The sequence below is a fragment of the Mesocricetus auratus genome, unplaced genomic scaffold, assembly GCF_017639785.1.
Source record: "Mesocricetus auratus isolate SY011 unplaced genomic scaffold, BCM_Maur_2.0 Super-Scaffold_100010, whole genome shotgun sequence".
Taxonomy (NCBI): domain Eukaryota; kingdom Metazoa; phylum Chordata; class Mammalia; order Rodentia; family Cricetidae; genus Mesocricetus; species Mesocricetus auratus.
This window is the reverse complement of record NW_024429194.1, coordinates 24,531,187-24,556,972: the sequence shown is the minus strand read 5'-3', so window position 1 is coordinate 24,556,972 and position 25,786 is coordinate 24,531,187. Positions and strand designations below refer to the sequence as shown.

General features: G+C 46.4%; 1 protein-coding gene across 2 annotated transcripts; it reads right to left on the bottom strand.

Moving 5' to 3' along the window:
• Nucleotides 1-3,410: 3,410 nt before the first annotated feature.
• Sp110 (SP110 nuclear body protein) lies at nt 3,411-25,786 on the bottom strand. 2 transcript variants are annotated; one of them, XM_040753150.1, is made up of 14 exons: nt 25,626-25,786; nt 22,754-22,901; nt 20,849-21,017; nt 19,118-19,378; nt 18,537-18,599; nt 17,519-17,596; nt 17,328-17,411; nt 16,156-16,230; nt 14,841-14,909; nt 13,067-13,195; nt 11,161-11,241; nt 6,131-6,229; nt 5,537-5,679; nt 3,411-3,822 (listed from the first exon to the last, which is right to left on the bottom strand). In XM_040753150.1, the coding sequence occupies exons 2-14, from the start codon at nt 22,898-22,900 to the stop codon at nt 3,766-3,768; spliced, it is 1,455 nt and encodes a 484-aa protein (XP_040609084.1). In that variant the 5' UTR covers nt 22,901; nt 25,626-25,786; the 3' UTR covers nt 3,411-3,765. The 2 variants fall into 2 exon arrangements, with proteins under 2 accessions (XP_040609084.1, XP_040609083.1); XM_040753149.1 differs by having other exon boundaries at nt 16,156-16,233; nt 25,626-25,785.

The following is a 25,786-nucleotide window of genomic DNA, read 5'->3' as shown; positions in this document are numbered from 1 at the left end:
TTGTCAAAGACAATGCAATCCCAGAGGACAAGCACATTTATCATACACCACTTCTCTCACACCCTCATTCTGTAAGCTAGACAATTAGCATGAAGTCAAAAGGTAAAGAAACAGGAGCAAAACAAATAAAGGGAGAGTCAGAAGGATGGGGAACACAGGCAGAGCACTGAGTCAAAGACAGGGTGAGTGAGATCCAGGGTGTGGGCACAGGCCGAGTCTCAGATGGAGCTTCTGGCTGGCTGTGAGGACCGAGAAGCAGGAGCAGGCAGGGTTTGTGGAACAGGGCTGTGAATCCCGGAGCTTCCTCTCATTGCAGGTGTACTGTAGGCTGAGTGCGAACAGGAAGCGCAGGGTCTTCTGTCCCTTTGGCCCCTCTGACTTCTTTCTCTCCAAGGAGGAAACCTCATGTGATTTAGACAGATTCCAGGAATCCAGTGAGGACACGAGGACATCTCCAGTGACCTACACTGTGTCTACATGGAACTGCATACATATAGACCCTCTCTCCTCCTACCTTCTCTCTCCCTCCCCTGCCTTCCTTGAAGACTTTGCTAGAAGGAGGGCTGCCTCTCTTGGCACCAGTGTCCTCTGCTCACGGCATTTGTGGGTCATGGTGGCATACACAAACCTGACACAGACACTATTCAGCCTGCCCCGCTGTCCTCCCTCTTTGCCTCTGGGCAGCAGGCAGGCTAGATCCTCGGTGGGCTTCCCTGAGCTGCCAGCTTCTTGGGCTCACAAGCATGGGCCTTTGATGCTCTGTGGCTAGCCCGCAGTGAGAGCAGAACCTCAGAGATGCTCCTGCCCCTTTCAAGCAAACCCTGCTTAGTCACACCGTGTTCTGACCCAGAGATCTCCCGCTGTTCTGTGCTCAGCACAGCAGCCGCCTGGGATAAACAAGAGGACTTTCTATAAAGAATTGGACAGTTTTCAGGGGGTGTAGGAAATGGCCTAGAGCTTCCCCGTGGCAGTGATTATATTTAGTAAAATCCATCAACTGATCCCTTTAGATCAATGCATTTTATGTATCTGTAAAACTGTGCTAAAATATATAATTTTAATAGGCTCTTATGTAGATCACTTGCACGTGAATTACCACGTGAGGTTTACCGTTATTACTGTGTGCTTGAGTATGTATGGCTTAGAATAAACATTTTCAACTTTGCTCACACATGTCTGGTATAATAATTTTTTTGGGTGTGGTATTTCCTGGTATAGTTCTGTAAAGACCTAAAGGAAGTCCTTGTTGCCATATTCCTAGGATGACCAGGAAGTGTGGATCAGATTGATTGGAAAGATTTCAGAAAATAAAGTGTGACATTTTCATAAAATAGTCCTCTCCCCATTAGCATGGTGTTCTCTCTCTCTCTCTCTCTCTCTCTCTCTCTCTCTCTCTCTCTCTCTCTCTCTCTCTCTCACATCCTGAATTAACTTGGGCTTGCTTTATTCCCCTCCTCCCTTGGTTCCCATCCCTAGACAGCCTGGGTCAAACCCGCTGCCCTTAGTTCAAATCTAAAGCCGCAGAGTCCTCATGGATGTCCTGGGAGGGGATTTTTGGGGTGGGGGATGTCAATACATTTGGGAAATATTAGATAGGGTTACACAGAACTCTGAAGTGAATACTAAGACCCTAGTTCAGGCTCACTTGGGATCTTTAAGGGACTGTGCCTGTGCCTGTCTTTTCCCTGGCCAGGGTGTGTGTGGGGTCACCTGGCTGCCTTTGATTTCCCTTCCGTGTGTGTGTGTGTGTGTGTGTGTGTGTGTGTGTGTGTGTGTGTGTGTGTACATATATGCAGCACCCTGGGACAGTGTAGGATCATGGAATTCGAGTTGCAGATGATGTGAGCTCTCCCACTCTCTTGGCAGTTTTTAGAAACCAAACCCAGACCTCCCCAATCCATCGCTCTCCTAATCCAGACCCTGCTCTTTTGCTTTTTAAGATATATGTCTCACTGAGTCCAATTAGTGCTGCCCATGAGCTCATGGCTGTGGAACCATCTACTTGAACAGGACAACCCAAATGGTGGCCATGCCTCCAAAAAAAACGGCCCTTCTTCCCCCAGTGGTCATCAACTGCCAGTAGCTCACCCACTGCTGAGGTGCATAGGATGACACAGAGAGAATCCTGGTTCATCTGTTCATCTGTATCGCAGGGCCAACTCCCTCATACACTGTCCCCGTGTCTGAGCCTCAGCAGCGTCTATCAAATGTGCTACCCTTACCTTTTTCCATGTGAGTGACAGTTCCTCTGCTCTTGACCTGCCTGTGACTTCTCCGGCCACCCCACCTCCACTCTTCACCCTCACCCAGGCCCTTGGTCCACAGGTCACTTGGTGCCCACATCTTCCCTGGGCATAGGTGCAACCCTAACCTTGTGCGCCCCCCCCCCCCTGTGTTCTGGAGGTGCCAGGAGCTGGTCTTTGGGTCACTAATTAGATTTTCCCCATTCCCTCTGTCCTCTTCCCTACCAGACACCCTCTTGATTTCTTCCATGGGTGCTGTCATGTCAGGAAACCAATTTGCTTTTCTTAATTGATTCTTTGCAGGTTTCTAGTTGTTTGCTTACACTTTACTAATGAGGGTCTAAGTCAGCTGCTGCAGCTCCCTAAGGGCTGGGACTGCACAGATTGGGTACCAACCTGGCCTCCCCACTTTTTCTTATACAGGCACAATCCTAATAGATGAGGACCCCACCTTCACAGCCTCATTTTCCTCAGTTACCTCCAGATACCGTAAGCTGGTGGTTCTCAACCTTCCTAATGCCACAACCCTGTAATACAGTTCCTCATGCTGTGGTGACTGCCAACCACAAAATTATTTTTGTTGTCACTTCATAACTGTAATTTTGCTACTGTTGTGAATTGTAATGTAAACATCTGATATTCCTGATGGTTTTAGATGACCCATGAGAAAGGGTTGTTTGACATTCAAAGAGGTCACAACCCACAGGCTGAGAAACAGCCATAAGTGGATTAAGCATCTCTCTTACTAACTCACAACAGAGATTCAATTTCAACATAGGCTTTGGTAGGGACCATAGTACTTCCTGTATGCGTTTTAAAAGTTTACCCAGTACCTGTATCAATATATTTTGTAGTATCAGTAGAATTTGATAGCAACTGCACACTAAGCATCCTTAATCACAGTGTCTTTCCATCAACATGAAAAAGGATGGTTTATATTATAAGTGACACTGGGGGTTCTTTGCTTTAAGCTTTGTAGGAAATTGGTCAAGGGTCAGGTCAGTCTCCCAGGCAAGGAGATACAGTGTCATCACCTCTGCTGGAAGGCCTCATCTGAAAGGAGCTCATAGATGAGACTGAGGTGGAGGACTCTGACCTGGAGACAGGTTAGCGCAGCTGGCAGGTGATTACCATTTGCCCAGGGGAGGAAGGCACTGTAGACAAAGCTCACTTGAATCACTGTACTAGACATCTGTCCATGCTATACACAATAAGCATGTGGCATTGAACAATACTTGGTATCATATTTGCTTCTTGCACTAAAGCCTTCTCTTCTGGCACCTTTAGTTTGTATGCATCCTAATATCAAGACCATTTTCTAAGGCACACAGACACCAACAGCTTCGTTTTTCATTTCCAGGATTCAGGCAAGTTTCCATTGCACATCAGCTGTCAAAAGAGGCATCGTGAGCATGTACCCAGCGCTGGACCAGCCCAAACAGGAAGGGCTTCAGAGCTGGGACACTCAGGGGCTCGGAGGTGAAGGTCAGACACCGAGAGTTGAGTATGTGTCAGGAGTTCATCAGCTAGCCACCCTTTTCTTGAGGTTACTGTTGGAGGTGCAGAGCAAAAGTCCTTCCTGAACGGAAGAAAGTTGACAAGTAAGGTTATTCTGGAAGCTGCTCCTTTGTGGGTCTCCATGTCCCCTCTTTTAGGAAATACCTATACCTAGATATCAAGACTAGGAAGCCCACAGTGTGGGAACAGAAATGGGCTTCTTCCTCTAAGGGTTAGGGCCTAACTGCTTTCTCTTCTAAATTCCCCTTAGTGCTAAAATCATTTTCCCCTTTACTTAAACCCAAGACCCAAGCTCTCCTTTCTCAGTCCTCTCCTCATTTTCTCTTTCCATTCTTCCCCTCCAGGTAAAATCCTTACACATCCATCCCTGAAATGTTTGAAGTTTATTTAGGAAAAAAAAAAGGCTTCATTATGGGAGTGAGCACGTGTCCCAGTGCACACGTGGAGGTCGGAGGACACCGAGAGCATTTGGTTCTCCCCTTCCACATTTGCTTGGGTTCTGGGGGTTTAACTCAGGTTGCAAGGCTTGCAAGCACGTTTACCATGTGCCCTCCCCCGCTTTCCCCGCCGTGATAATGGTTTCAGTATTATTGGGAAGCTCCGCTCAGGAGTCACAGCTCATGCCTTCTGCAACTGTTACAGGCTAGAAAGAGAGTGCCACAAAGGTGTGTGTGCTCGGGGGTGGGGGGGGGAGGAGAGACTGCCACATTTGAGGTGGCTGAATATGTCTCAGGGTCCACATGAACTGGGTCTTCTGTAAAGACTTAGCAGATGGGGACACAGGGAATTCTTTGCCTAGAGTTAATTTCCTGCCAATGTAGGGCAAACAGGCCAAGCTGTGTTTCTTTCACTGGCTCTGGTTTCAGGGCCAGGGTGGGCTTCTTTGGTTGGCTCTAGTTTCAACCAACCTACCTACCCAAACCCACTAGGCCAAGGTTCTTTTTTTTTTTTTCTTTCCAATTCTTTTTATTTAAAGTTTTAAATTCTTACATGGGAAATAGTGATAGGAATAAACACATACAGAAAAGCTTCTGTTTACGGGTATCACCAGGAAGAGGAAGAGGGTTAGATTTTCTTTGGATAGATCTATAGTTCATTCTGGTTTTTTTTTCTTTTGTCTTTGAGACTATAATACAATCACTTCATTTCCTCCCTTCCTTTTCCTCCCTCCAAATCCCTCCCATACATTCCTCCCTGCACTCTTTTGAATTCATGATGTCTTTTTAAATTGTTATATGCATACATGTGTGTATATATATATGTGTGTATTATGTATGCAATCCTGAATATAACCAGCTTGATGTGTATAATGTTACTTGAGTGTTTTCAGAACTGACCACTAATATTGGATAACATTGGTGTGCTCTTCTTAATCAGAATTATATCCACTGGTTTTCCTTCCATTTCTCAGTATTTCCAGGATGTTTGTTATGTGTTTCTGTATCACATACCCCTAAAAGGTTGCAATGCAAATCAATACCCATTGATAAAAATAATACTGTGATGAGGAAAGGGAATGGCAGCCTATAGAAAAGGCCAAGGTTCTTAAATCTCACTTGAGCACAAAAAACTTGGCCTTCATTAAAATTCTCCACCCATTTTACTTGTGCTTAAGGTCTTCATCTTGCACATCTGTGTTTCTAACTTGGTCACTTAACAACCTCTTTGTAAGTCATGCTGTTGAGTCACAATGGGAATTGGTTCACTTTTTTTGCTACTGAACTTCTGCTCACTCGTCCAGGACTTGAACCCACCACCCTTAGCCATTACAATACCTGCTCCAGGAATCTTAAGGTCTTCGCCTTGCACCGTATAACTTTCTTCCAGTCTCTTGACTGGGCCCTTTTTCCTTCAATTAAAAATTCCTTTGGGGTGAGCCAATCCCCTGCCTCATTCTGAATGCATTTTACTGAGGGTCCTGGAAGAAAAAGACAAGCCATTACAGGACCCACCTGGATCCTCTGTGAATTTACACAAACCTTTGAGTTTCTCCATTCTGACTTTTCACCTTTCCAGAGGATTTGTTAGTGGTGGAAGCAGAGGCAGGGAAATCTGGGCTCCTCTCTCAGATTCAGGGAACCATAGACCCTACAGTACATGAGGGGGTGGGGCAGAATCTGTATTTTCTGTGACTCATAGCGAGGGCACAGACGTCCCTCTCACAGGGCCAATAGATGACTCACGTGGTTTCCAGATATACCTATGGAAAAGTCCGGAAACCCCTTCCTGGAAAGCCTTTTTGTTTTTGTTTTTCCCTTGCAGCCTGGCCAGCAGGGTCTGTTTCCTGATGAATTACACAAAGGGTACTCTTTTCCCATCCAGCCCACTGGTCCTCCAGGTACCAGGGCATCAGAAGAGCAGGCACTCACCTTGCTTCATTTTCTCCTTGAACAAAATCCCTTTGGCCTCACCACAGGTCACAGGAAGAGTAGGAGAGAGAAAATCCACAGTGTCATCATTGGACTTCCCTGGAAGTGTGAAAACAAACAGACTTGGATAAGTGAGGTGGCCAGGACTGAGAGATTATGTCACCTGCTGCCACTTTACACTTTATAGGGTCCCTGTGCAAACCGAAAAACAATAAAAAACAAACAAAAAACCTAACTCTGGGTGATTCTGGATGACTGTGCCAATTGCACCTGGAGAGACCTGGCAGCTCTGAACCACAGAACAGGCTTCTCAGGTTCAGATTCAAGAGAAACAATTGTGAAATTGAGTTTAAAAATAGCTGTTGATAGTTCCTGCTTCCTTCCCCATCCAACCTAGCTCTCCTGGGGAGAATTCATGCAGGGCTGTCTCCTGGGGACAGAGGAAAGTGCAGTAAACTTCGGTGTTGAGTTAGAGGTTAACAGTAAGATAACAGCATTGGGCTAACTCTCTCTCTCTCTCCTCTAATGCGTAGTAAAAGAGTAAAAGAATAAAACTGTCTATTTCCTTTCCCATTATAGGGAAAAGAATAGTGTTGATGTGAAGATGCTAATTACCGTTAATTACTTCGGAGAGATGCAGCCTGGAGAGCCACACTGTGGGAGAAGAGGCTCCTGGGAACTGAGGGCATGGATATCCCAAAGGACTCCAAAGGATGTTCAGCTTGGAGGAGCCAGACTGGCATCCAGGCTAGCATGCGGATAAAGGTGTGAAGTGGCCGCCCAAAGGTGTGAAGTGGCCGCCCACTTCCGTCTCTGGGCTCCTCTCAAACGTATACAGTGGATGAGAATCTAGAGCCAGCGGCAGACCTGGTCAGAGGCAGAATCTTGGCTCTGCACTTTCCAAGAAGGACCACTGATGTTGCAGTGGTGTTAACCAGTTTGAGTGGGAGACCGCAGCAGTCAGGTCTTAATTTGAGTGGGAAGCAGAGTTACAGGTAACCCCCAATTACTATTATAAACTCCTTCAGGTGGGGGGGGCAGGTTAGCACAGTATGGGATATTCCACGGTCCTCTGTCTCCATGGAAACATCTTTGCTAATTCCCTGTGGTAAGTATAGCTCTAAAGAAGACAGATGTCCTGAATATGCTTGCAACAGATCAAGGGGCAGTGGGGGCTTGGGGGTGCTGTGAGCATAAAGCTAGAGTACGGGGTCGGGCCATAAGCATCGCCCCTCACCTGTTGCAAGCACCCCTCATACTTCAAATGTGATGGGCCTTTAGTTGGAGGACTTCTAAAGCCTTGTACCCTACCCCTAAGGGCAGTTTGCTGGGGACTTCTCAGTGGTGCTGAGTTTGGCTTAGCCTCGTTTGCCGGTTTCAGCAAAAGGCCTTGAGTGATGGAACCCGAGGGAAGGCCTGTGTGGCCTTCAGCATCAGCCAGCCCCATTGTAAGGGAGCTGCTGCAGCTGGGTTAGAGCCTCGTTAGTGTGAGCAAACAAGCAGGGGTCTGCAAGGGAGCAATTAAAGAGAAAAACAATTTCCTGAAGTATTGAACCTCTGTGAAGGGAGCCTGATAGGGAAGGGGAGGAGTAATGGGCTGGAAAATAAAAACCCAATTAGCGACCCCAAGACCAGCTGCTGGAGGCTTCCAGAACACAAGGAGAAACACAAAGTAATGGCTACACCTGAGAAGATGAACTGTCCAGGGAAGATCGGCACACTTTGTGACCTGTGGACCAAGGGCCTGAGTGAGGGCGACGCGTGGCTGCAGAAGTCACAGGCGGATCAAGAACACCAAGAATTACAAATGGTGCTGGCATAACTGGGTACTGGTATGCAGAAGACTGCAGATAGATCCATGTTTATCGCCTTGTACAAAACTTAAGTCCAAATGGATCAAAGATCTCAACATACATCCAGCCACACTGAAACTTTTAGAAGAGAAAGTGGGAGATACTCTTCAACGAGTTGGTACAGGAGACCACTTCCTAAACATAACACCAGTGGCACAGGCACTGAGATCAACAATTAACAAATGGGACCTTCTGAAACTAAAAAGCTTCTGTAAGGCAAAGGACACAGTCAAAAAGACAAAAAGGCAGACCACAGAATGGGAAAAGATATTCACTAACCCTACATCTGACAGAGGGCTAATCTCCAAAATTTACAAAGAACTCAAGAAACAAGTCTCCAAAACACCAAAGGATCCACTTGAAAGGTGGGGTACAGAGCTAAATAGAGAATTCTCAGTAGAGGAGGCTAAAATGGCCAAGAGACACTTAAGAAAGTGCTCAACATCCTTAGCCATCAGGGAAATGCAAATCAAAACAACTCTGAGATACCATCTTACTCCTGTCAGAATGGCTAGAATCAAAAACACCGAAGACAATTTATGCTGGAGAGGATGTGGAGAGAGAGGAACACTCCTCCACTGCTGGTGGGAATGCCGACTCATACAGCCTCTTTGGAAATCAGTATGGAGATTCCTCAGGAAAATGGGAATTAATCTACCACTAGACCCAACAATTCCACTCTTAGGCATTTATCCAAATGAGGCAGGTTCATACAACAAGGGCATCTGCTCCACTATGTTCATAGCAGCATTGTTTGTAATAGCCAGAACCTGGAAGCAACCTAGATGCCCCTCAACTGAAGAGTGGATAGAGAAAATGTGGTACATTTACACAATGGAGTATTACTCAGCAGAAAAAAAACAATGGAATCTTGAAATTCGCAGGGAAATGGATAGCACTGGAAGAAACCATCCTGAGTGAGGTAACCCAGTCGCAAAAAGACAAACATGGTATGTACTCACTCATATATGGATTTTAGATATGGATCAGGATAGTGCCAGTCTGCACTTCCACAGATAGAGAGTCTGGGAAACAGGAAAGAACCTAAAAGATATGCATATATGCATAGTACCCAAGAGAAGAGGATGGAGACAAGATCCTTTGAATGGATGGGGAACACGGCGAGGGGTGGGAGGGAGTGGGACCCGGGAAGAATAGAGGGGGTAAAGAGGAAGGGAGTTGGTCATGGGGGAACAGGAAGTTGAGGGGGTGGGGGTAGAATAGGGGGAAGAGGGAATCATAGGATCGAAGACAGATCAGGCACCAGCGTGACCTCGAGTGATCCAAAGGTATAACATCAATTGGCAAGCTAAGCAACAGTGGAGGGACCACCTCAAATGCCCATTCCTGATAATGAACTTGATGTCTATAACCATCCGGGAGCCTTCATCCTGTGACTGATGGAAGCAGAGGCAAACACACAACTAATCACTGAACTGAACCCAAGGAACCCAGTGACAGAGAGAGAGGAGTGATGAGCAAATTGGCAAAGAATGGGCTGGCAAAACCAGCAGAGACAGCTGATCTGAACAGGGGAGTGCTCTTGGACCCCAGACCGACAGTGGGGAGGCCAGCATGGGACTGATCTGGACCCCCCAAATGTGAGTGTCAGCGAGAAGGCCTGGGCAACCTATGGGGCCCTGAGCTGTGGATCAGTGTCTATCCCTGGTATACAAACTGTCTTCATGTGCCTATAGCACAAAGAGAGATGCTCTCTCAGCCTGGACTCTTAGGGGAGTGCCTTGACCCTACCAAGAGTAAAATGACAGACTCTAGATATCCCCTATGTGGAAGGATTTGGCAATAGGGTGGGAGGGAGGGGGGGAAGGGGAGTGCGGGAAGAGGGGAGGGAGAGGGAACTGGGATTGACATGTAAAACAAGCTATTTAAAATTAAAATAAAAAATGATAAAAAAGAACACCAAGAATTGCATCCTTCATCCTCACAAGCCGGAAGGCAAGGGTAACCCATTTAACAGATGGGGCCGAGGCTCGGGTAAGAAGACTTGGTCAGTGACATGTGTCAGGGAGCTGGCCCCGGGATGCAGACGTGCCAGAGAGTGCTTGCTGTCATCTAACATGCCTCAGCAGGAGCCGCTGGCAGCTGACAGGGTGCTCGTGGCTACTATTAGGTTGCCCACGCTCCAGTGGCTGGTCCCACACCCAGCACATTGAAGATGGGAGGGGGAGCCGGGTCTGGGGGTCAGGGAAAGCTGTAGGAGGGAACAGGAGGTGGGCACGAACAAAGCACGTGACATACACGATGACGTTTTGAAAGAATAAATAAGAGTATCATTTTTAAACAGCTCAGCATGGTCTGGGTTCCTTGAGTGTTTCATAAAAAGAATTAAGAGGCATTTGGGACTGTTCACTTGCTCTTTCATTGTAAAGAACAAAGCATTCAGAAGCCTTTAGGTGGATTTTTAGCTCATTTGAGTCTTTTAGCTTTTAATTGAGTCCAATCTTGACGACCAAATGACTACATGAAGGGCAAGTACTTTGTCAATGTATCTACTTATCTTGTCCAGGCCTCTGCAGAAGTTCCCGGATAAATAATCCACTGTAGACTCAGTACAAGCATATTCCAGTAGAGGGCAGCATGGACCCAGATATAGCATCCCCATTGGGGCAGACTCCTTTTTGTTCTGATTTGTTAATTAAGTATAAACAGAGGCACAGAGGAGCAGAAAGCAAGATTGATCCACTCCCCGATTTTACGTGTTACTCACAGTACACAGACAACCAGTCACAACTCTGAAAGAGCCCAGAGGTAAAGCAAGACTGATTCACTCCCCGATCTCATGTGCTACTCAGAGTACACAGGAGGTACACAGACAACCAGTCACAACTCTGAAAGATCCAGGAGGGAAAGCTACAGGGTTTCCTGGGAACTTGTCATCCAGAGACCTATGCCCCTGCGTCTGGACAGATAATGGAGGCGATATTTATTTAAGATAATTTCTAAGAGTGCGGAGTAGAGATGGGGTAGGAAGATGGGATTTGTCTTGGTTTGTATGTGTGTGTGTGTGTATGTGACAGAGAGAGAGAGGGAGGGAGGGAGGGAAGGAGAGAGGGAGGGAGGGAGGGAGGGAGGGAGGGAGGGAGGGAGGGAGGGAGGGAGGGAGGGACACTGGCTGCATTCTGAGACCCACAGCGCCTCATCCTTTGCATCCATTACCTCTTGTGGCTTTTGGTGATAGGCTGAGCATCCTTTGAGGCCTCCTCCTTCCATTTGTTTCTGAAGCCCCATTGCTGATCTCTAGAGAAGAAGAAGGAAGAGGAGGAGAAGAAGAAAGATAGACTCCCTTGCATGTAAAAGCTCCATGAGGAGTCTCCTGACCCTGGAAGGGCCTTCATAGCTGAGGACATCGGTCGACAGGTCACCGCCTCCCGTGGGTGGGAAGGTGGGAAGTAAATATAAAATACTTCTTTCTCATCTCAAAATTCCTGTTGTCCCGAGAAGAATGTGTATGTGCCTGTGTCACTGGCTCACTATATAGCTCAGCACGTTCCAAATGTCTGAGACAGTATAAAATCTTACATGAGTAAGATTGGAGATGTAAGAAGGGAGCCAGGTGTGGTAGCACACGCTTCAATCCTGGTACTTGGTAGGCAGAGGCAGGTGTTTCTCTGTGAGTTTGAGGCCAGGCTAGTCTACATAGTGAGTTCTAGGCCAGCTAGGGTTACATTAAACAACAACAACAAAACCAAACAAAACTGTCCCCGAAAGGAGTAAGATGGCCAACACTTTTTGTTTGCTTTTGGGGCATATGTATGGGTCTTACTATGTAGCTCTGACTGGCCTGGAACTCAATATATAGACCAGGCTGACTTCCAAGAGATTAACCTTTAAGACATCTACTTGTCTCTGTCTCCCAAGTGCTGGGATTAAAGGCATGGGCTACCACACTCGGCTGGCATATTATATTTTATTGTAATAGAACTACAGTGACACGGATATGAAATCAGAGCCTACCCTGCTGCTAACCACTAAGAGTGACTGCGCTAGGGCTGGCTAAGAGCATGTGCTGCTCTTACAGAGGACTAGAGTTCAAGTCCAAGTACCCTCTGCAACTCTACTTCCAGGGCATCTGATGGTTCTGGCCTTCACTTGTGTCTATGTGCATGTTTATATACCCTCCTCATAATTAAAAATAAAATAAATCTTGAAGAAACTACCATTGTATGGTTGTTTACGTAGTGTTAGAGATGAGTGCCCAAAGATACCTTAACAGATTATTGTCAGGTTACCCAACCCTTCCAACTCCATGTCTCTATGAGGCTAGATTTCCCCTGTTCTCAGCCACAGCCACTCATAATATTGAATTCAGGAATAACTATAAGAATCTGTCTCTCATGAAGCCTGACATTACCAAGGTCTGTAAGAACATAGACTGACACCAATCTTCTAATTTTGTTTTTGCTTCAAAAATATTTTTGTTGTTGTTGTTTTTCCAGACAGTGTTTCTGTCCAGAAACTCTCTCTGTAGACCAGACTGGCCTCAAACCCAGAGATTCTCCTGCCTCTGTCTCCCCGAGTGCTGGGATTAAAGGTGTGAGCCACCATTGCCTGGCTCAGAAATTTATTTTTATACAGAGTTATATGACCAAACAAATTATTTCACTCTAAAGATTTTTAAATTACTAGTTTTAGCTCTGAATAATGTATAAATAGGCAGACCCAAACAACATAGACCCAGACCTTCGGAAGTTCTTAGTAATCTTTAAGGTTGTAAAATCTGAAGGGTTGAGACCCTCTGACTTAGGTCTCAGCTGAGGTGACCTGTGACTATGACCCTATGGCCTGTGGCTATGACTTTATGGCCTGTGGCTATGACTTTATGACCTGTGGCTATGACCTTATGGCCTGTGCCTATGACCTTATGACCTGTGGCTATGTCTAACAAAAACTCCTCCAGAGCCACAGTAGATCATTGCTTCTATGCCACTCTCACACCCCATCCTCATTATCTGAACTTCCCTCTCCTAATATTGAGTTCATGTACCTCCCCACCCCTGTGCCAGCTCTAAGAGACCCTGCCATACTGAGCCTTTCCAATGGCAGGTCCCATCCTCAGCCTTACCCTGTGATCTGGATGTCTGAGCACACTTAGTCCTTGCCTCCTGGGTCCTGGTTGAATCACTCTTCCACGGAGTCCTCTGACCCACCACTTTGAGCTTCCCTTGGACTCCATGTCCTGGTGAGGTCACCCCTGGGCCAAGAGAGACTCATGAATGGAGATCCTCAGTGTTAGTAATCAGGCATCTGTACTGGCCTGTCCTTGGGGTTCTGCCAGGATACACCCTCAGCTGCAGCCACTAATTCCCTTTTTTTTATAAGGGCCCTGCCCACATCCCATTTTTCTTTCTTGTTCTCTTTCTCTGCTTTTCTGCCTGTCTCTCTGTCTCCACCCCCTCTCTCCTCTCTCTTCTCTTCTTCCACTCCTGTCTCCAGAGGCCTGTCTCTCTTCTTCCCTCCCCCCTTTCCCATTCACTCCCCCTCAATAAAAAAAAAACCCTCCATCCAAGCTCTGTCCATGGCATCTTTCTCTGACTTGACGCTTTTAAAAATTACAACACCCAGTGAGCCTTTTCCTTCTTTCACGGACTTCCCTACCCATCCTACCCTCCTTTCCAGACCCTACCCACCCCCCACCCCCTCCATTGCGGCCCCTTCTTCGTGCCTCTCTTTGTTTTTATTGATTGCTCTGGAAGAACTAACCAGACAAATATGGGAGGATTTGGGGGGGATATGTTGCTTTCTTCTTCCTGTTTCTAAGACTGCTGAACCATGAGGTGGTCCCATCAGAGCAGAATGGCAAAGCCCTGGGATTCCTCAGGTGGGGAGGGAGGGCCTTCCATGTAGCACCCATGTGCAGAACAGACATCATCCAAAGGCCACCAGGCACCTCTTATGGGTAAAGTGTACAGAAGCACAGAAGGGACAGGCATAGTGCCTGCCATGAAGGTATCTCTCAGGAGTGTCACTGGGGCCCCGAGGCTCTGCGGTGTCAGGGCTGGTAGATCAGTGGGCTTCACTGAGGAGAGGGAGGACACATTGCTAGGATATTGGAAGCTGACACCCTCAAGGACAGCCACAGTGTACTAGCACAGGATGCCTCTCCAGAGTTCTACTCTTCTGGGGTTTGTCCCCGTGGTGGTTTGAAAGAAAATAACCCACAAAGGGATACTATTAGGAGGGTTGGCTGTTTTGGAGTAAGTATGGACATGTTGGAGGAAGTGTGTCACTGTGGGGATGGACTTTGAGGTTTCATATATGCTCAAACCATGCCCAGCATCTCAGACCAGTTTCTGTTGCCTGCATAGCAAGATGTAGGGATTCCCAGCTACTTCTCCAGCACCATGTCTGCCTGCAGGCCACCGTGTTGTGTCATGATGATAATGGACTAAATCTCTGGAAATGTAAGCCACCCTATTAAATGTTTTCCTTTGTAAGAGTTGGCTCGGTCATGGTGTCTCTTCACAGCAATAGAAACCCTAAGACTCTGCCTCTCAGGGCTAGGACCCAGGCTCTTTTCCTTTTTATCTCAAAGTAGCTGAGTTGTTTTACTCTCCCTTTAGTTCAGAAGGATGGCTGTCATCCTCATGAATATAAAGAGAAAACCTGGCACTCTCCGTCCTTCACCTTGGACTGTAACCTGCCATCAGAACAGAAGGGTTCCAGAATGCTCCAGTTCAGTTACTCAGTAGCAAAACTGGTCTGGTGAAATTTAAAACTAGATCACCACACTGCCCAGACAGTGCTCCTGCTGTGCCTTCTCAGTGAGTTCAGAGCAAACTCCACCCTTCACCAGATCTACAGCCCCCCAGAAGCCTACACCAGCCTCCCCATCTCACCTTGTGGGGGTCTTTTCTTCTGATGTCTTCTTTTGGGAGTTGACCAGATGCATCTTTTCTTTCTTTTTGCTAAGAAGAAAGGATACAAAGTCTTTTATAGTCACAAACATAGATTTGTTAATGGTTTTTATTTAAAAAATTAAATTATATTTTGTTCATTAATTGTGTGTGCATGTGTATATGCATTTGTATTTATGTGCATGTGTCCCTGTGTGTGCATGTGTATATATATATTTATGTGTGTGTACTTGTGTGTGCATGTGCATGTGTGTATACATGTGTGTCTTAACCCTGAACACCTTTCCAAGCTCACCCCTAACCTTTCAGAGGGTTAGCTGGAAAGGAGAGATCAGAGATTGAACTAGAAGGCGCAAACTTCAAAGATAAGTGTTAAAATGAGAATTTTTGTATTAGTTACTGGGGAATTAACCACGCTCGAATAACATTACAGCCTATAGATGGCTTTTGGGCATGAGGAACCAAGAATCTGTGAAGGAAAAAAATCACCAGATGTGAGGAGATAAAAACTTGAGCAGCTGGAATACTGGGTAGGTTGCCTGCTACCCATGATGCCTTGAAGGCACCCAGGACCATGGCAGGATCTGAGGTGAGAGAAAAGTAGGCTTGGGAGGTTTCCAGGCAGCAATGGGAAAGCCGATGGATGATTATGTCAGAGAGGTCACGGTGTTTACTATTATTACTATTGTTATCATTACTACTATTATTACATTTACTGGCAGTGGGGGGTTGGGCACATGTGCCATCGTACACATGTGGAGGTCAAGAGACAACTTGAATGAGTTGGTTCTGTTTCCCCACCTTACGGGTTTCAGGGATCAAATTCAGATCATCAGGCTTGGTGGCAGGCACCTCTAACCAATGAGTCATCTTGCTGGGCCAATAACAGCACACCTTCTAATTGAATGGTGGCACCTCAGAAAAGAAGCTGTGAGAGCAAGAGCGAGACAGGAAGTAGGTAGCCAGGTGGACATCCAACCTGCTTGCCACTATGAGGTCCAAATGAAGGATGGCAGAAGTTGCCTAAATGTGACCTACCAGGAAGCAGTGTCCTCCTGGGAGAGCAACTGTGGTTAAAGACACGCTAAGCAGTTGTGGATTCTTGTCATTCTGAGGGATGCTTGGTTCAATATGACTAAGTATGGGCTTGTTACCCATCATCTTCTCAGCCCTTTGAGGAAGGTGGAATGAAAAGAGGTTGCGGAAACACAGCAGTTGCGGGAACTGGTTGCGTCGTAGGTGCTAGGATGAGTCAGCTGGAAGAACAGAAAGCATCTCCAGGAAAGGATGTCTATACCTTTCTTGTTGGCAGGTGTGCTGGGTGCTTCCTGGGGCATCTGCAGGTCATTTGGTGCAGGAGGCTCATCTTTTACTGCTAGCAAAAGAAAAAGAACCCGTCTCAGAGCTCAGAATGCACTGAAGAGAAAATTCGAAGGGAAATCAGTAGAACTCGAATGGTAGGGAGTGAAGGCAGGGATCTGACAACTCACAGGGTTTTGTCTTCATCCAACCTTGTTATTATTTTTTAATTTTTTTTGTGTGTATGATGTTTTGCCTGCATATGTGTCTGGTGCCTACAAAGGCCAGAAGAGGGCGACAGATCCTTTGGGGCTGGAGTTACAGGTGGTTATGAGCTACCATGTAGGCGCTGGAATTGAACTCAGGTCCTCTGGAAGAGCAGCCCATGATTTTAGCCACTCAGTCACCTCCCCAACCCTGACCACCTTGTTGTTACCTATGCATCTGCTAACAGCAAATATATTTTGAAATTCTGCTAACTTTGATGCAGTAAGAAAAACAGAGGGACTTGAAACCGTTACAGTGGTTCATCTCCTTAAGGCTGTCCGTTGTTTACCCAACACTATGAAAATTGTCTTCAGTTCTGGCTTCTTTAAGGTCAGGTAGCTGAGGCACATTGTAAATTGTCTACAGACTTTTGAAGTAATTTCTTTTCATATCATTTTAATAACATAAATCCTTAGTATTCCATACTATGTAAAATTGACTAGCATCGAGGGACTGTTCCCACAGTCAGGGTGACGACAAGACTAGCCACACTAGTTGCATCACCCACTACTGGGGACACACAGGTTTTTGGTTGTCTGTCTAGCATTTTGTTAGGGCCATTTTGAGCCTTGCTTATTGCCGTGACTTCATCACAGCGACATGGTTACACAGTCCAGCCCTGCCTTGCCCTCTTCTCTCCTGGAGGCCACCACAGTCCCTTGTGGCTTATGAATCTTCTCTGTTTGCTAATACCTTATGCATTTTAGAGTCTAGCAGGGACTTTCTGACCTCTGTGATTGGATCCTCCATGTCTCCCTTTCCAGTCCTGCCTCCTTGCCCTCCCCAACTCTCCCTCCCTTCAGGAGCACAGGTCTCCTGCCTCCCTAAGCACCCAAGCAGAGGTAAGTTTAAACTATCTCAATCAAAACTACTAAGAGTTAAGTCAGTCTTAACCAGAATTACCTTGCACAGAGCCAAGGGTACCGGGAGGCTGCCCTCCTGAGTCTTCTTCCTCCTTAGCCTTGGATGTTAAGTTGTCCTTGACCACTGAAGGAGGAAGGGAGATCTTGAGTTACCAGATATGGCTGTCAGGGAGGGGAGTGGATAGTGAGAATGCCCAGAAAAGGATGTATACTAAGGCCAAGGAAGATTACCTGGCATGGAGCCCGAGGGATTGGGGGATATCTCTAGAGAGTCATCTTTATCATTTCTCGGGGGATCCCTGGAGGACTCTGAGCAGAGGGAAGAAAAAAGAATTGAAGCTTTCAGGATGAGCAAGTAGGGACCAGAGTGATAAAGAGAACAAATGTGATTCTAACTACCCAGCGAGGAACACAAGTGGCCTGGGTAAAATAGGATAGAGACAACAGCTAACAGTCACTTACTCTTAATTAGCAACTCATTAGTTTAATAACAGTATTTACTCTTTTTTTTTAAAAGTGGAAGATGAAACCTTCTGATTGTCTTTAGCTTTCTGATTATGTTAAATGTATTTGAGTGGCATGTATCCGAGGAGTAGAAGAAATGTCACTGAGTTCAAACAGGACTCCTTTATTCTCAGTCCTGGAGAGCAAGGAATCCATAATAATGTATCTTTGGCAAGGTCAGTAACACATCCTGCTACAGTAAATGTAACTAAACTTTATTATAATACTAATGATGGTTTGAGGAAGGCAAGTGACGTAAGTCTGGAAGCTAAATTAGGTCCAACAGACCTTTAAAATTCTTATAATACTTTCTAATAATCCTAATAACATATGTCTTGAAATCTAATCCATCTAAGAATAAATAAGGAAGATTGGGGTGTTGGTTAGTGTTTGTCCAGCATGCAAGAAGCCCTGGGCTCTACTCTTAACACACTATGAAATAAAAAAGGAATGAATAAGGCTGAAACTCAAAGGCTTCTGTAGTCAGGGGAGAATCACCACTATAAGTCTATGTGTCAATTTGGAACAAGAAGTGGGGTTCATCCTCGAGGTGAGTGATCCTCCACTGAGCTACACCCCCAGACACACATTTTTGAAGGTTTCCTTTGCAGTGTGAGTCTGTGGCAAGCCCCCCACTTCTTCTCTCCCCATCTATTCTCATGCCTATCTATTTCTCCTGAGGTTCCAACCACAGCCTTCCATTTGGCATGTGTACACTCTCCCTCCACAGCCCAGTTAGTATTACTTTGCATGGTGTCAGGGGAAGTGCTGGGCATCCTTTCCGAGTCTTCTTCCTTATCAGTTGTAGCTGTAAGGAGGAAGGAAAACCATGGATTACAGAACTGGCTATGAGGAGGAGAGTGAATGGCCTAAAGTAACAGTTCTCAACCCGTGGATTTCCATCCCTTTGCCAAACCTCCATCTCCAAATTTATAATTTGTTACAGTAGCAAAATTACAGATATGAAGTAGCGATGAAAACAATTTTATGATTGAGCATGACCACAACAGGAGGAACTGTATTAAAGGGTCACACCATTATGAAGGTTAAGAACCATTGCCCGAAAAGGTCAGAGAATGTGAAGTACCAAGGTCAAGCAAGGCCAGAGGTTGGGGTGTCCAGGTGTAGGAAGAAGGTGTTTCTGGGATCTGAGTCTCCCTGGCCACTGGCAATGCTTGTGATTTTCTTAGAAAGGGTTGTGTGTGGGTAGGTGGGTGCAGAGAAAGGAACAGATGAACAGCAGGCAGCAATTGGGGGCTCTAAGTGGCAGGGAGCAAGCATTCCTAGTGAGAGAGATCTGTTGAAGGAGAGATATCTGTTTCTTGCCTAGAGTGGTCTTTCCTTTCTGAATGAAGCCAGGGGGAGGCGCAGCTGTGTGAGAAGGGCTGGGCTGCTCATCCAGGATCTCAGTGATTTGCTGTGAGGCTGCTCCAGGCTCAAAGACTCTTGGTGCAGAGGACAGACGACTTGGTAGAGATGGTTGGGTCGACGGCAGCAGAGTCCGGAAGGAGTGCCCTTCTGCTAGGTCAGTTGGGACTTGGAGTAGGGACTGAGCAGTTCTCTTATTCCCTTCATAGGCAGTAACGACTGGAATTAGCAAATGAGCACACGTCATGACCCTGGAGATTCAGAAGACATCTGGCAAATAGAATTGCTAAGTGCACCTATTTTACCCACAGCACAGGAGGAAGAGTTACTGACTTCCCCCAGATGCACAGAAAAGGTTCCTCATCACAGTGTCCATTTGTGGTTGCTTTTGATTTTTATTTCATTTGGATAAGTTTAGTCACTGATACCAAAAGTGAGTTGGCCATCTAGAAACCTACTACTGTGGAAGCTCCCTAAAACATACACATATATAAATGGAATTTAAATGAAGTTACCATATAATGGGGAGACAATGCCCTGTTAAGATACTGCATGCTACCAAATAAAACTCATTGGCCAAGGGCATGCCAGAGGTTCCCTGGTCACCAAACACTATAGGCCATTGCCAATGCTATTGGTTACTCTCTATGACCTGCTGGTAAGACCCTACTGCTGAACGAACCATATACTTATGTCATCTAAAATGGAGAAATCAAGATGGTGCTCAGCTAGAAGCTTCATCCCCACTGACCAGTTTCCATAGTGCTGGAGAAGGGTCTATGCATCAGTCTCACCCAGCTAGGGATGCTGTGACTACAACAGTGAGCTACAGTACTGTGGTTTACCATACTCGCTGGAGCAGGAGCGGCACAAACATTATGGGAGTGACCAACCACCTTGTATCATGTGAAGGGGGAAGCCCCACCTCAAACCTAGAGTTTTTGAGGTGGGAAGATCCACCTTCAGTCTGGGACACCCCTTCTGCTGGCAGCTTCTATAAAGAACATGGAAGAAGGAAGCTTGCTCTCTTTGCCTTCTTGTTCTTGCTGGCAAGTCCATTCCTTCATTGGCATTAGAGACTACTTCTTTGGGATTCCAGTGCATACTGAAGACCAGTTGAGATACCCAGCTGGTATCCTGTACTGAACAACTACTGGATTCTTGGACATTCCGTTGGTGGGACTGCCATTGTTGGACTAGCTGGACAACAGCCTGTAAACCATTCTAATAAACCCTCTTCCTTTATATAGATTCACCCTATCACTTCTGTTCCTCTAGAGAACCCTAATACATCCACAGATCAGTGCACCACTGAATCCTCATCAGAGAACCTTTTTCTTGCAGTTGATGGGAATTAACACGGAGCTCACCATCTGCACAACATTCAGAGAGTGAGAGGTGTCTTAGTTAGGATTTCTATTGCTGTAACAGAACATCATGACCAAAAATCAAGCCGGAGAGGAAAGGGTTTACTAGGCTTACACTTCAGCATTGCTTTTCATCACTGAAGGAAGTCAGGACAGGAACTCAAATGGGGCAGGATCCCGGAGGAAGGGGCTTTTGTGAGTGTGATTTACCTTTACACACAAAAAGCAGGCATTGGAATGAATATTCCCACACTGGAGATAAACCTAGGGTTTTAGCGTAGCAGCACTGTACACGTAAAATGTATTAGAGAAACCACATTACCGTTTTTGAAGCTTCTGAAAATTGCCACCAGGCTGGGGTATTCGCGTAGGTTGACCTGGCTGAACAGCGTCAGGAGCAGTGACACATCGAAAGTCCGCTCCAGACTGGTGAGAACATTGTGCACCACTTTGGATAGAGGGACCAGATTTTGACAGGCTTGCCGAGATTCCTTCAAAGAGCGGAGCAAGGATTAGTGTGAGCGATTCTTTGCTGAGCTGAGAGCTCTGTGTCTGTGCTTTTCTAAGCTGTGAGAAAGCTGCTTTTGGGCTGCTAAGGATGGCTACGTGAGTAGGTGCTGGCCATGAAGGCTGGTGACACAAGTCTGATTCCCAGGATCCAGAGGGCAGAAGGAGAGAACCCCAGCTGCACATGGTGCACTCGCCCACCTCCGCCCCCAAACAAATAAATGACTGTAAGTAAAAAAAAGTAAGAAGTCAGGCTTGGTGACGTATGCCTTTAATCCCAGGTAGACTGGCAGTCAGATCTCTAATGTTTTCTATTTGAGGCCAGCCTGGTCTACAAGGTGAGGTCCAGAACAGCCAGGGCTACACAGAGAAACCCTGTCTCACAAAACAAAACAATAAGATTTAATATTTTTTTAATTTAAGAGGAAACAATATAAAATGTAGCGTTGAATCCTCAAAACAGAAGACACAGGAGGGGAGGACTGATTGCAAAAATCTTCCAGTGAGTGTCTTCCAGGCTTGGTGAGCTAGTCCTTGGGTACTCACCACCAGATGGACATGATGAGGGGACATATGGGGGTCTTGCCCTGGTGGGGATGCCCAGGTGAGGGCACTGCCCAGGTGAGGGCACTGCCTCGGTAGAGGCTCTGCTCAGGTGGAAGAGGAGGGCATCCAACCCTAACCAGAAATTCAGTAGAGCCCATCACAACTGAGAACAGGGTTGTAAAGGAAAACACGGGAATCTTAGACGGATTGGTGGGTACCCTCCTGAGCAACACAGCGTGGGCTATCATCTGATGAAGGAGCTGAAGCTGTGAGAGCCGCTGCTGTAATTTTCCTGAACCCAGAATTCAAAACTACTTAAAAATACCAAAATTGCATAAAGCTCACCAAGTCTGTACACACAGCCGTGTCCTCCAGGGCCTGCCTTACATTATAATGAACTGGGGAGCCTGTGAGATGATACATCAGGTGAAAGCATCTGCTGAGTTCAATCCCTGGGAGCCACGTGGCAGAATGAGAGAATCAGCTCCCACGAGTTATCCTCAGGCCTCCACACATGTACCATGGCACATGTGTACAACACACTCTCAGTCATATACCCACACCACAGAAACATGTAATTATTTTTAGCATGGCCCATGTTCTTATACATTAGGATAATGCCTGTGCTGGGTTGAGCAGCATCCTCATGCCAAACAAGATACATTCTTTGGGGCTCGAGAGTGGGAACTTCTTTGGAGAAGGGTCTTTGCAGATGTAGCTGAGGATGCTGAGACTATCCTGGATCAGAGCAGTCCCTAAACACAGGTGGCCCCATCAGAGGAAGGAAGAGAAGACGATGCAGAGATTGGAAGAGACCACAGTGAAGGGCTAGCCTACAAGTCCCGAAGCTGCTTGCTGCCACCAGAAGCTAGAGGCCAGAAATGGATCCATTTCTGAGCTTCTAGAAAAAGTCAATTCATCAATACCTCAATTTGGGTCTTCTGGCCTCCAACTTCTGAATTCTGATTTGTGGTCCTTTTCTATGGTAACACCTACAATATGCCCTGTCACTAATACAGCCCCATGACACCCTTTCTCCCAACCATCTCCCTGCTGCAATAATGATCACAGTCAAGTTGGGTCTTCCATGTTCTAGAAACCCTGGTCAGTTGTGGTCCTAGATCTCAATAGTGGAGCATACTTATTGGGGGAATGAAGGGTCCCCAAGCCTCACCGTGTACATTTTCTCAGTGATGAAGGAGTTGTCCCGGAGGGCTTCGAAGAAGGGGAACGGCTTGTTGATGGCATAGGCAATGTCCAGCTTTGTGTACGTGAAGTGCTGGAGAAGCGCCTCTTCCAAGGCCTTGGACATAGAGATCATCCTAGGGAAAGAGGCAGGCTGAGGAGACAGAGGCAAAGGCTACCAGGAGCATGGGGACTTGCTCTTGTTGCAATGGGCACTTGAAGACACCCTAGTCCTCAAGCATCCCTTAGCAGTCTACAGACCCAAGTCTGGCTTAAAGACCTGTAGATACAGCACACAAAGGCAGTGCCTAGTAACCACAGTGGCTGAGGGTCAGACAATAGTGTACCACCATCCTGAAAGGGATTTTGAAAATATCCATTATTCACCGAGTGGTTCCTATGTCTAGCCTTTGTTCTGAGGATTTCATAGGTAATACTGAGTTCACAAAGTATTGCACGATAGTCACTGTCATTACAACTATGTAACCGTGGAGAACTCGAATGCAGACAGAGGTGGGATAACCCTCATGCTAGATTATACAGTGTGGAAGAGGCAGAGTAGGTATCAAATCCTGACTGTCTGGTTGCTGGTCTGCAGTTAGCTACATGGAGCAGGGTTGGAACAGATCACCCACACTTCAGCCTAGTCCATCTAGTGGCAACGCTCATGAGAAAAGGGATCACCAAAAGTGGGGAGCTAGAAACCTGATAACATTCAGACACTGAAAAATAACACATTTTGACACAAACAGGCAACACAAAATCAGGAAGGATGTGAAAAATAGGATTGGTTAAAGTGATGTCACTGTTTGGATTTATGAAGCCATTTCATTCTTCAGGACAGACCTGTGCCTTTCCCCACACCTGTAGGATGTTCATAAAAATCCACCACTCCCAGAGTGTGAGAAAACAACCAGTCAGTTGAAAAAGGATGAAAACTTCCAGGTGACAGTCTTGGCAAAGTGTTGTGACAGTTGCTATCCTCTAGGGGGCGCTTTTGTTGTTGTACGACAATACTGAGGATTGAGCCCTTGGGCATCTTTAGTAAGTGCCCTATTAAAGTTTTTCTTTTTAAACACAAAGCACACAATGATTCCCTCCTTTCATCTTTTGTTAAATAGAATAGTAAACTGTAATTAGTGTGTATTTCCAGGAATTTAATCCCAGTGGCAAATTAAGCAGTCCTGTTCATTTCTACTAATTTCTAAATTCCTTATCTTTGGCAGGAGAAAATTTGAGGAAAGAGGGAGAAGGACAAGGAGAACCAGCAGCAGCATGAGGAGGAGGAGGCGGAGGAGGAGGAGGAGGAGGAGGAGGGAAAGAAGAAGAAGAAGAAGGAGGAGGAGGAGGAGGAGGAGGAGGAGGAGGAGGAGGAGAACTCACAGCAGTATTGTATGAGCTATTGGCAGTCCTCAGTCCTGAGGAAATCCTGGCAGCTGAGGACAGGTAGGAGAGAAAGTTGTTGACTAAAGTCACGTGCGTGCGTGCGTACGTGCGTGCGTGCGTGCGTGTGTGTGTGTGTGTGTATGTGTGTGTGTGTGCCTGTATGTGTGCGTGCATGTGTGCGTGTGTGTGTGTGTATGCATGCGTGTGTGCGTGCATGTGTGTGTATGTGTGTGTGCCTGTATGTGTGCGTGCATGTGTGCGTGTGTGTGTGTATGCATGCGTGTGTGCGTGCATGTGTGTGTATGTGTGTGTGCCTGTATGTGTGCGTGCATGCGTGCGTGTGTGTGTGTGTGTGTGTGTGTGTGTGTGTGTGTGTGTGTGTGTGTGTGTGTGTTGGGGGACCAGAATGGACACATTCTCTGGGCTCTGTTTAGGATGACTTACTCTATAGAAGCATTCAGACTGAGACAATGACAGCATTCTCATTCATCACATACCACGGTTTCCAGAGGATGAAAACCAGACCCCAAAGGGGATAAGTAACCAAGCCCGAGGAAACCAATGGCACGGCAGAGTCTGACGCTAATATTTTGTTTCTCACTGTACAAGATGCTGTATCTCAAGCCTGAAAAAATGACTCATAATCTCTGTGAGCTTGGGCCTGGCCTGGTCTACTTAGTAAGTTCCAGGACAGCCAGAGATGCATAGTGAAACTCTTGAAGTAAAAACAGGAAAAAAAAAAAAAAAAGATACTGCATCTCACAGATCCCTGCATTTGGGTTTTTATTATGTTAAGGGGTCTTACTGATAAATTAGGAAAAGGCAGACACCCAGTAGGAAAGACAAAGCCCAAATGTGAGCAATCAAATTAAGCTGCATACACAAAAATGCATTAAAATTAATTAAGTGGGAGGAGCCAGAAAAGTGGGAACGGCTTGACAGTGCATATTCATGTCAAAGTGACCTACAGAGAAAACAGTAGCGACCATCCCTGATGATGGTAGAAAGGTAAACCAGCTCAAGTGTTCCGTGCCTCATTTGGTAATCACTGTCAAGAGCCCTAAAATACGAATCCATTTGTCACGCACAGGAATGTATTCCAAGGAAACGAACATGAATATACCAACAACAACAAAAACAAATCTCATGACATACTACAGAGAAGTAAGGACGCTCCTCACTTTTTCTTTCTCATTAGTTGCAGATTTAGGCAAATGCCTGTGGGAAGGCACTGCCCACCAGGATCCAGCCTCGGGAGCACGCACAGGACACTATCCCCAACAGCCTTTAACTTTTAGAAGAGGAACTGCACTCTCCTCCATCCCCCTTATCCTAGGTCCTAGGCACCCTCCCCGCATCTCTGGAAAACACTTGTTTACCAAGGGAGAGCCTGGGGACCCCTAAGGTCCAGCAGATAAAAGCCCATCCCCAAGAATGAAGAGTTCAGCGCTGTGGAGCCCAAGAGCAGAACGCACCTGGATGGCGGGCGGGCTGTCACCCAGGTTCCCTGACGAGACCAGGGATCATTTAAGGAGATCCTGGACCCTGCCTGGAGATGCCTTCCGGGTCCAGTCGGGAAATCCCGGTGCCCAGGCCGCGCCGCGTCAGTTTTCCAGAAAAGAAAACCGAAAGTGAT